The sequence below is a fragment of the Sorex fumeus genome, unplaced genomic scaffold (assembly GCF_029834395.1).
Source record: "Sorex fumeus unplaced genomic scaffold, SorFum_2.1 ptg000007l, whole genome shotgun sequence".
NCBI lineage: Eukaryota > Metazoa > Chordata > Mammalia > Eulipotyphla > Soricidae > Sorex > Sorex fumeus.
The window spans coordinates 60,370,665-60,382,834 of record NW_026606064.1 but is presented as its reverse complement, the minus strand read 5'-3'; the positions used below and the strand labels follow the sequence as shown (position 1 = coordinate 60,382,834).

General features: G+C 41.9%; 1 protein-coding gene across 5 annotated transcripts in view; it reads right to left on the bottom strand.

The window, feature by feature from the left end:
- The window catches only part of MPP7 (MAGUK p55 scaffold protein 7), a 236,151-nt gene that overhangs the window by 60,668 nt on the left and 163,313 nt on the right, over window positions 1–12,170 (bottom strand). For all 5 annotated transcript variants that reach the window (XM_056136933.1, XM_056136941.1, XM_056136950.1 and 2 more), the window contains one exon: window positions 9,455–9,586. In XM_056136933.1, the coding sequence (XP_055992908.1) occupies window positions 9,455–9,586 (132 nt within the window). The remainder of the gene's footprint in view (window positions 1–9,454; window positions 9,587–12,170) is intronic.

The following is a 12,170-nucleotide window of genomic DNA, read 5'->3' as shown; positions in this document are numbered from 1 at the left end:
TAGGCTGGCCACATGTGAAGCAAACTATCTGTATTATCTCTCCAGCCCTCCAACTGTAATGTTCTTCAAACAACGAATTTTGTATGATTACATCTGCTTTCATTTTCCTTACTGTTCCTCAAAACTTCCCACCAAAGTATGCCTAATGGTAGAGGGGTTTAGTAATATGATTATTTATCCACATTTTATGAAGAATTCAATTCCAAGCTGTTACAATTTAACATGGGACGACTAGTGTACAATAAAGTCAGAACTTTGGTAAGGAAAACGGACCCAAATGGTTCCTCTTAATGACCACTAAGCAGTGCTAACCCTAGAACTTTCTATAATCTGTTCATAAGCTAAGTTCATCACCCTTGTGCTAGCTGGTCTCATGTGGAGGCCATCAAATTCCTTCCAACGTCAGTGCCGAGAAAGGTTCTGAGGCATCCAAGGCCGTGCATGCCTCCAAGACCTAGACTCTTGAAACTCTTCTCTTTGGGAGCCAGTCGCTGTTTTAGACATCAGAACACACCACGCTGAGAGGAAGCACAAGCCAGCCAAGGAAAGATACCACGAGGGAAAAAACGGTGCTCACCAGCCCTTGACTCTAGCCAGCCCAGCCCAGGCACTAGACATGGGAACTCGGGAGCCATCAGACTCCAGTCTCAGCTACCCCAGTACTGAAAGTCTTAGGGACTCGATCCAGAACCACCCCTGAGTCTGTCAGACTCCAAACATGTAGGAAACACACATAAACAAACAAAAATACATATACATGCATACACAACATTAAGGAATAACTTGTGAGAGAGAATTAGGTAAGTGTAAGAAAGTCCTCTGCCACTGTTAAAACTGTTTTGAGGACAGCACCATCCAACATGTTGTGCGTAATGCTTAATTCTTCTAATTCTGTGGTTCAATGAAGCTGGTGAATGCTTGATGAGAACATACTATCTGCCAAATTCTGTTCTAAGAACTACGTAGTGATTAAAAAAAAAGAAATCATAGCTGCCTTATCAATTTATATTCTAAGAGAGAGACAAACAAAAGATAAGTATATTATTTATAAGTTATCTTTAAGGACTCTGGATTTAATTTGTACCACCACTTCAAAAAAAAAAAAGACAAGAAAAAAAAAAGCAGGAAAACACTGCAGTGTTCTGAAACAGGAACAACATAATCTAAAAGGATCGCTACTGTGGCAAAAGAGCCAAGGGAAAAAATGTCACAATAATCCAGGGAAAGAGGTTGGGGCCATGGATCTGATTGGTAAGAAAAGTGATGACAAGTGCTCTGGATGTGTCATTGGTCAAAACAAAAGGATTTCTCAGAGGGATTAGAAATGGGACAGGAAAGTGAGGTAACAAAGATTGACTGGATTGCAGCTGAGCAATTGAAGGATGGGGCTGTCATCGGCTGTGGTAGAATCCTCTGGGTCAACCACATTTGGGGACAAAGATCAATTTACTTTGGGACCTTGAAGACTGGGCCATGTATTATATGTCCAAATGGAGATATCAAGTAAACAGAAGGACACACAAACTTAAAGATCAAAGAAAGGCCTGCAAGAGAAATAGCCCTGGGAATCACAGACACACAGATGTTTTTTAAGCCATGGATGAAATCACTTCCAGAATGTGTAAATACAGAAAAGAAACTCCAACATTTATGGGTTATTTCATCATAGATATGCACCCTGAAACCAAGTGTGCTCGCTAGCAAATGGTTCTTCTGTTCTGTGGAGGATAACTATGGACCTGAAAAACAATTTCTTGATTTCTGTAGGATATGGGCATTAGAATTTATCTTTTGATCTCTTAAATCTTTAATATTTCGAGTCCCATATTGGGCTGGAGCACCAACATGGCCAACCCAAGTTCGATTCCTCCGCCCCTCTCGGAGAGCCTGGCAAGCTACTGAGAGTATCTTGCCCGCACGGCAAAGCCTGGCAAGCTACTGGTGACATATTCGATATGCCAAACACAGTAACAAGTCTCACAATGTTACTGGGCCTGCTCGAGCAAAATTGATGAACAACGAGAGGGCAGTGACAGTGACAGTCCCATATTACTTTCTTAAGTCTTATTATTACAAGTTCTTTGTGTGTTCCTAGTGGAAATAAGATAAAACTCAATAAATTATATAGCACATGTGATACACTGCATTAAAGTTAATCCTATAGCAAGTCCATATGTGTAAATAGAATTAAAATTGAACATACTGTTTTAAGATCTACCTCTATAACCTCATCACCTTATATAAATCTGAATTTGTTGAATTTTGAGCCACCAAAAAGCATTAGAAAACTTTAGTTAGACTGACTTAAAAATTCTTGCTTGAGGTCTGAGGAGATAGAGTATATCCACGACCTCCACTACCCAGCCGCCACCACACTCCAGGACGTTTTCCAGATACTCGGGCCCAGACTCACGCAGGAGTGAAGCCCCATAGAACAAGATAAGTGGAACTCTGAGACCTTGGACTCCGGGCTCAAGGGACGGGGCACAGAGAACCTCTGCCTGCTCCCACCAAGCACAGGTGATGAAGGGATTAAAACGAAGAGTCCCACCCTATCCTGCCCTGTCTGCTTTCACCAACCGCTGATGACCCAGGGACTAGATTATGCACATCGTATAGGGTTAAAGCATGCATTTTCCCCTTGTGGGAGGCCTGCATTTGGCCCCCCCACAGGATTACGTAGTCCCCTAAGCACCAACCTGAACAACCCCAAGGAGCAATCCTGGAGTGCCAAATGTGTCCCCCAAATAAAATTTTGATCATCACTTGATTACTTGACTTCCCGTTACTCATCGATTTGCTCGAGCGGGCACCAGTAACATCTCCATTCATCCCTGTCGCATGCTAGTGTAGCCCAATGGCGTCTGTTCATTCTAGAAACATGAAGAGCCTCAAACACATCATTCAGGGTCTTGACGAAGAAGTCTGACCATCTTGTACGTGGGCGGCCACACAGTCTTTTGACGTCCCGTGGAATCCAATCGGTAACGGCTCTAGTCCAGCGGTCGTCTCCAAATCTCATTACGTGTCCAGCCCATCTGATTTTTGAGGCCTTGGCAAATGAGACAGCATCCCTGATTCTTGACTGTCAACAGAGGTCAGAGCTCCGGATTCTTTCTCTCATTTGAATGAAACGTGATACTCCGAGAATAGCTCTTTCAGTTCCTCTTTGGGAGACTCAGATAGCATTCTCATCCTGTTTTCATAGGGCTCAGGTCTCTGAGAAGGTGTGGTCTTCTTTATAGAACTTCTCCAGCTCCATGTAGAACTTCTCAATTTCTCCTTCATCATAATTGGATGTTGGTGCGTAGACAACATCCTAAAGATAGAAACTGCCGGCAGTGAGCCACATCTATTCAAATGAAATTGTCCAATTTGGATTGTTAAGCATTCAAATGAATCAATGCTCATGGCCAAGTTCATGTCGACAAGGACACCGATGCCTCCGACGCCTCTTTTGTTGCATGTTCTGAGGAAAAATTTTTCTCCAGTGTCGAAAATGGCGTGATGTAATTGATGCCTTCTCGCCTCAGTTAGACCAATGATGTCGTACTTGATCTTTTGTGCCTGTACCATCAGGTCCTCGATGGATGCATCTGATGCCAGCATACGTGCATTGAAAGTACAGACAATCATTTTTGTCTTTCTTCGTTTTGGCAGCCTAGTTTGGCTTTGAGATTTTATCAGCCTCTCCTTCCACATTCTTCTCAACGCTGCCGTACTGCTGACTCCTTCAGGGTCAGGGGAATGAGACCCATTGTATTTACTGTTTTTTGCATACGAATTCGCCATGGATAACTGGTCAGGCTTTGCCATGCGGGCAGGATACTCTCGGTAACTTGCCAGGCTCTCTGAGAATGATGGAGGCTTTTGGGGTGGCCTCTAATCGCCCTTGTAGGTGTTCCCATGGTTCAAACCATATTTGAACCCTATCAAGTATGGTGCGGCAATCCTGGAAGATGGGTATTAAGTATCTTATGATGTGTCAGGAAAGTGTCCTGGAGCGTGGTGGCGGCTGGGCAGTGGAATTAGTGGAGGTCTGCTGGTGAGGTACTTATCTGGTACCAGTAGGGTGGGTCTCCTGTGCATAATCCAATCCCTGGGTTGCAGGTGGTTGGTGGAAGCAGACAGGGCAGGGTAGGGTGGGGCTCCTAATTTTAATCCCTTCGTCACCTGTGGCTGGTGGGAGCAAGCAGAGGATCTCTGTGCCTGGGTCCGTTGAGCCTGGAGCCCAAGGTCTCAGAGTTCTGCTTATCTTGTTCTGTGGGGCTTCACTCATGCCTGAGTCTTGGCCCGAGTGTCAGGAAAGCATCCTGGAGCATGGTGGCAGCTGGGTCGTGGAGGTAAGGGAGGTAGTGGAGGTTTGATCATATGTTCTGCTATATATTAATTATATTTAGTTATATAACTTCTATAGAAAGTTTATAAAAAGAGAACTTTAAGAATAAGCAAAGAAGATCTTGAATAAAATTGGTTATCCCCTATAACACTGTTCATATGTTAATTCAGGTTGAATCTTTGAAAGAATAGTTTTCAAGTTGGGTCTACAAGCACACTCTAAAATTTGATTTCCAGAATCCCCTGAAGTCTATCTATCTAGGCTCTTTGATGTAGAGATCCTGAGTCTGTATTTTAACTCATCACCTCAGTTAAATCCGATCATTCCACTATTATAAGAGAGAAATACCCAGGCAAGAAACACTGAAAAAAAAAAAGGGAATGGAGAGATTGTACAGTGGGTAGGGTGCTTGTGTTGCATAAGGCCAACCTGGCATCCTATTTGGTCCCCCCAGTCCGCCAAGAGTGATTCCTGAGCACAGAGCCAGGAGTGAGTCCTTGCACACTGCCAGGTGGGCCCTCCCCTCCCCACAAAAAAAAGAAACATTGAAAAAACTGTGGACAGGGCTCCTGCTGAGGAGTTGTTCCCAGTGAGTGGTGCTGAGGATCAATCCTTGGCCTCTAATACACAAGGCACAGCACTAGCTCTGTGAGTTCGCTCCCTGGCTCCTAAGTAAAGTCATAAATACTCAGCGACAAAGAAATCATTTTACCTGTCTAAATAGGAATCTTTTGCCTGGAACTCAACTCAGAAGGGAGGGAGCTCTGTTCTACATACACATCATGTTCTGACCATCCTTTTTCTCCCTTCTCTCAGTTCTGGACCCATCTCTCACCTTCAAGAGTCACGCCCTTTGCTTTCCATTACCAAACCTAGGCGGTCTGAGTTCATTACCTCTTCACCCAGGAAACCATTCTCTCCTTAGCTACCACCTTGCTTGCCTCATAGCATAAGATGAAGCATTTATATAATGCCTGCACAACACATGAGAACTTATGAAGCATTTTAAGTACAATCTATCTCAACCGATTTTTCAAAACATCCTGAGCAGTCTATCCTCTTAGATTTCTGATTAGGTGCCTTCAGCTGAGATCTCAAGTAACCTGTATTTGTAAGTGACACCCTATAACCTCCTGTTAGGTGATCTGACGCAAACCAGGTATTTAGTTTGTCATATCTGATCTCGGTCTAATAAACAAAACTGTTTTCCTAACGAATACTGATACCCAACCCCCTGGGTTACTGTATCTTCTGGCTTCTTCTCACTCATTAGCCAAACATCTCCTAACCATTTGCTTGACAGAATTTAACTTGATCCTGCTTTCCTCATCTTGTTACTGATTCTTACCACTTGGGACACATCCTCCTTCAACTCTTAATTTTCTCTTAGTTATTAGTTCTTTTGTTTTTTTTTTCCTGTGGCAATTCTGTTGCTTCAATAACTTCAAAATGACAAAGGATAATTGCTAAAGGTAAAATCACAACTCTATTGAAAAGAAAAATCTTTCTACCCCTTAGGGTTACTTAGATGTATTCACTCAATTATCCTACCCTTACCTACACAGTAACCGACCAAAATCATTTATGACCCAAACCATAAGTAAATTTTGAAAAGATTACTAAGTAGGTGGGGTGAGGAGAAGGTGGGAACCTGGGTCATTGGTAGAGGGACTCAGGACAGTCATGGTGGGTTTGGAGTTGGATCATTCAATAATTAAAACTTGCTATCAACAACTTTGTAATTCAAGGTTTTTAATTAAAAAAGATAACATAAATAATACAGGTGGATGAGAAAAAGTTGATGACAAGTAATTATTTGTATTTGATTCTATATTCCATTGTTAAAAGTGTTTAAAACTTTAATACTTTTTCAGAAATCACAGCAGGCAATTTTTGGCCTATATTAACTCATATTTTTTTACTTAATCACCTTGAGACATATGGTTACAAAGTTGTCCATGCCTGGGTTTCAGTCATACAAGTTCCAACACCAGTCCCTTCACCAGTGTACATTTCCCACCAGCAATGTCCCCTGTTTTCCTCCCACCACCCCCCACCCTGTCTCTCCTTCTCCCTCTCCCATTCTCTCCTTCTCCCGTCCCTTCTTCAACTTCTCTCTCCTTTCTCCCTCTTTCCTTCTCTCCTTCTTTTGAGCATTATGGACAATAAGCAACTATCTTCACCCCAGTTAGAACTTCCCTTTCTTGACCAAACATGATGGTCTCTCAGTATCTGTATTGCAAACCATAATGCCCAAAAGTAGAGAGAGAGTAAGAAGGAAATTGTCTGCCATAGAGGCAGAGGGTGGAGGGTGAATGGAGGGAGGGGGGAGATACTGGGACATTGGTGGTAGAAAATGTACACTGGTGGAGGGATCACTTAATCACTTAATCACTTAATCCCCGTTATTCATCGATTTATTCGAGCGGGTGCCAGTAACGTCTCCATTCATCCCGGTTGCGTGCTAGCGTAGCCCAATGGTATCTGTTTGTTCTAGGAACATGCAGAGCCTCAAACCGATCATTTAGGGTCTTGACGAAGAAGTCTGACCATCTTATAGGTGGGCATCCACGTGATCTTTTGATGTCCCGTGGAATCCAATCAGTAATGGCTCTAGTCCAGCGGTTGTCTGTAAACCTCATTACGTGTCCAGCCCATCTGATTTTTGATGTCTTGGCAAATGAGACAGCGTCCCTGATTCTTGAGCGTTGACGAAGATCAGAACTCCGGATTCTGTCTCTCATTTGAGTGAATCGAGATATTCCAAGCATAGTTCTTTCGATTCCTCTTTGTAAATTAATTACTAATTTACAAAGTAAATTAGTAAATCAGCTAATAGGTGGAGGGATGGGTGTTCAATAATTGTATGACTGAAACTCAAACATGAAAGCTTTGTAACTTTATCTCATGGTGAGTCAATAAAAAAATTAAAAATAAATAAAAACAAAAACATAATTTTGCTTCTCAAAAACAAAACAAAAACACACACTTCCATTTCTTAGCTACACCCAATGGTACTCTGGGATTACTCCTGGCTTTGTACTCAGGGTTCACTCCTGGCAGGACTTGAGTGTATCCCCGAGCATATGTGGTGTTGAACTGAACCAGGCATGACAAGTGAGTGCATGAACCCCTGGACTATGTCTGGTCCATGATATATTTGCGTGGGGAGCCTCCCAAGAAGTGCTTAAAGGGAACTAAGTACAGGGGAACACTTCCAGCATACTGGGCCCAGCTATCTGGACTGGACGGTCCAATACCCAGGCACAGTTGTGCTGTTCAGAGCCAGCAGTGTTGTGGATCACCAGATGCTCGGGGGACCTTGAGGTGCTACGCACCAAACCTGGGGTCTTAGGCATGCACTCAAGCCTTTGAGGCTATTTCCCCAGCAACTTACTTTGTAATATAGGGCTCCCTAAACAGAAGTGACCCAAGGGCAACAGCCAGGTGTGCTCAGGGCATACTCTTGACTCTGTGCTTAGGGATCACTCCCATTGCAGACCGGGGGACTATATGAGGTGCCAGGATCGAATCCAGGCCATGTGTGTGCAAAGCAAGTTCTCTACCCACCATACTATTGCTCTGGCCCTGACTGAAATGTTTTAAGACAAAGTACACTGAAAGTAACCAAAATATTTTACATTTCACTCAATATATAAAAAAGGAAACCCATAATTTAAAGACATTATCTACATATGTTTAGGAAAAAATACTTTTAGTGCCAACTCAAATAAACCAAGAATCAGAAACAAAATCATTTCATGTAGAAATGGATAGTAACCCAAATGCAGATTGTGGATAAAATAAAATGGAAATTTTCTTATTTTATTTACTTATTTTGGTATTTGGCCACCACTGGCAGTGCTTAGAGAATACACCTGGCTGTGTGCTCAGGAATCACTCCTGACAGGAATCACTTCTGACAGAAATCACCCTGACAGAACTCAGGGGACCAGAGGCAGTGCCAACGATTGAACCGAAGTTGGCCGTGAGCAAGATATGTGCCTTAACCTGTGAACTATCTCTCCAGTCCAGAATGAAAAGTGTTCTGCACTCAAAAAGGAGTAGAGAAAAATGCTATTAAGTACAGGTTTTTTTAAAGTTGCCAAATTCTACTCATTTACTAAGAAAAGCAATTCTAAGAAAAGTTTATAATATTCCCTGCATATGCAAATACAGTAACTGAAAAATCTCAGGATTTGGACAAATTCATTTTTTAAACAACATTAATTAAACCAATTATTAAATAAACTGACCTAGTTCCTCTAAAGGTAACATCCACACTTTCTGAAGATGAGGACATGCATGATACCTTTTTGATTGGGATGGTAGCATATCACCAGAGACTCCTTGACAGAATTTATTATTGAGTAAATCCTGGTGTTAAACTGAATGCCTATAGTTGCTTAATTTCTCTGTCATTTTAAAATCAGATTTTCCCAAAAAATGCCACATATGGAGGCTGGTATGGAGAAATAGCACAGGGGACAGAGCATCTGCCTTGCACATAGCCAACCAAGGTTCAATTCCTAGCATCACAAATGGTCCCTGGGTGCTGTCAGGAGTGATGCTTGAGCAAAGAGCCAGAAGTAACCCCTGTGCACGGTTGGGTGTGCCCCTTTGCCCCCTCAAAGCCATAAACAATTATTTTCAGTTGTACCATTTAATCTCAAATTAGCTATGACAGGCACATGCTGTTTTTAATCATACCAACATGTTATATATTTTAAATAACATTTGCTTTTAACCATTTTGCTTTTGACATTTAATTTGCTTCATTCCATTTTCTAGTTTCGTTTTGTTTAAATTTGGGGGTCACATCCAGTGGTCATCAGGGCTTACCCATGACTTTGCACTCAGGGATCACTCCTGGCAGGCGCGAGGGGACTATATGGGTCCCAGGGATCGAACGCAGGTCAGCCTCATGCAAGGCAAGAGCACTACACACTAAGCTGTCTTTCCAGCCCCTCTGATTTTAGTTTTTAAGATAGGAATATTTTATTTATTTTAGAATTTGAGGACATAGAGGAAGAATATTTTAGAGAACAGATGACATATTTGACTTTAATCACATCTGCTCAGACCTGAGCACAAAAATGTAGACCCCAAACTCACCAGCGGTTCTCTGTTTTTGACCAGGCGGATGATTTTCACTGAGTCTTCCTCCTCATCAATATCATCGGGCATAGGAGGCAACACTGGACCGTAATTCTTCTGAGCCACAGAATCATGTACAGAAAGTAAAGCCTATCAAAGCCAAAGGGGGGGGGATAAAGAGAGTTATGCAAATGAAACAGCAACCCCAAACTATCACAATTAAAATGTTACAATTCTGACGTTACTATTACTGAATCCAAGTTCCAGCTACTCAAGACTCCAAAGACCAACACTTGAGAGGCAAAGGTTGGTGGGTTTAATAAAACTTAAGGGTTTATTTGGGTACAAGCAAACTGAAGAAGAAGGCTTATCCCCAAACCATATTATTCTACAGGCTCGAGCTTGGAATTATGCAGGGTTGGTGAAGAATTGGGCAAAAACATAAAGGGTATGGGGCCAGAGAGATAGTATAATGCACTTGCCTTAAAGGGGGAAGAGGGCTGGATTCAATCCCCAGCATCCCATATGGTCCCCCAAGCACCACCAGGAGAATTCCTGAGTGCTGAACCAGGAGCAAGCCCTGAGCATTGCTGGGTGTAACGCCAAAACAAACTTTTTTTTAATACACAGGGTGGTGGGCTGGTGGAGTTCAAGAGATCCAGGCATGCATTCGTGCTACTGGCATCACTGCTTGGATAAAAACTTTGGGACATGCTAACCTGTTCTGTGTAAAATGTCACATTTCTGTACCATGTGACCTTCAGTTGTCAGAATAAGCCGACTGGAGATGGGAGGTTATTATCTGTTCTAGGTTGTGGTTGGCTCCTGGTTTTTAACACTAAACACAGGGGTTACAGAAATATTTCTCAAATCTGAGGGGAAACGTAGATGTGGTTAAAAAAAATAGGTGTTCAAAATTCAAAGAACAAAATGGAGTTTCTAGTGCTTGCTCACTAACAATTCCCTACTGCCAGTCCTTCCCATCACTGGACATTAGAATGCTAAGTCAAATCTGCCTGCTTCAAGTTGACAGAGAAAGATGCTGGAATGTCAAATAAAAGAGAATGACATGGTGGGAAAGATGACTTTCATGCCTTTGTATGGGTCACTAAGCACATGAGTAAATGGTTTATCTTGGGATTTTTCTATAATTTATTATAATTTTTCTATTATTATTATTATTATTTTTAATCCTTTGCATGAAATACAGTACAGAATTCACTAGAACCCTCGGTGAATCAGGAGGGCTCTTAATATGATAGGTTAGGTTCCATTTTAATATTCTTTCCATTGTAGATTGGATTCAAGCTCATATCCAAGAAGGTAGGTCTGTAAATCAGTCCCATCCCCTGGCAGATGATGGCAGATGTTTCCGCTAGCCAGCTGCTACCAAATGCTTGACAGTCATGTGCAAAGCATATGTTTTTAAAGTCCATTTCATAACTTTTCCTTTCCTTCTGGTAACAACATTACAAAACTGGTTTAATACAAGTGACTCACTTTCATTCTTCAGTTTTTAAGTGTTTGGAAATTTTTGGTTAGGGAAGGGGGTCACACCCAGCAGTGCTCAGGGATCACTCCTGGCTCTGTGCTCGGGGATCTCTACTGAGCAGGCTCTTAAGACTGTATTAGGTGGTGGGATCACACCCGGATTTGGCCATGTGCAAAGCAAATGCGTTACTGCTTTACTCTCTCTCTGGCCCATGTCTCGGTGATGTTAACAAGTTATGCGTATGAAGTAATAAAAGTGTTCCTTGTCATGACTGATAGGATGTTAAAACTCTACAAAGCACTGTTATTCTCCTTAGTGACTAAAGATGACAACACTGGAAGGCAACAGGCTAAAGACTTTCAACAAACTTATTCTGTAATCAGCGAGATCACAACCCATAAATTACTTGAACCTAGAGATAAACATTAAAATCTCTCTTCTCTCCTGTACTCTTCACACCCTCTTCCTATCCTGTTAAGTGTACTTCCAAAACACAGCCTAAAATTAGTTATACTCTTTCTGATCTAGATGACAGGTTGAAAAATGACACCATCTGTTTTTGTTAGTAAAATTGTCTTTTAGCATTCTACATATGTCTACTTATTTATCATTGGATTAAAATCCCACAGAATTTATGGGTTACAGTATTATACATCTATATGTAAGACTTACTACACCCATCCCCCAGATTCTAATGCCATTCCACCCCCCCAAAAAAAACTCCTCTGCCCATTTTTGAATGAAGTGTTACTGCAACATAGTCATGCTCATTCATTTATGTATTAGCTAGGCCTGGGTTTCTTAAATTTTTCCACTTGCAGTAACTTTTCACCTGAGACTTTTTTTTTTGCATTGCTGAGCAGAGAGTTATTTTAAAAAAATACACAAATTAAACATTGTCTTAAATCATTTGTAAAAAAAATTACTTTGAGGGGGTATGGTGCCACCAACAGATCAACCTGTACCTGTGGGGCCTGATGGTGTCTTCAGGCTTCCTGATACCCCCAAATTGCCACTGTGCCTTAGGCCAGACCCCAACAAATTGGGACCAAGTTTATCAACACATTAAATGGCCAAAAGTTAGTTATGTGGGAGTCATGCCCACAAGTGCATTTACTGGCCTTATTTCAGAGACCCATAGATAAATCTCAAAAGACACCAAAAGCCACAGTTAATCTTGGACCCGGGAATTGCTGACCAGACTGGGATAAACCGGAGGAAGGCAAGTTGACCTGTACCTGC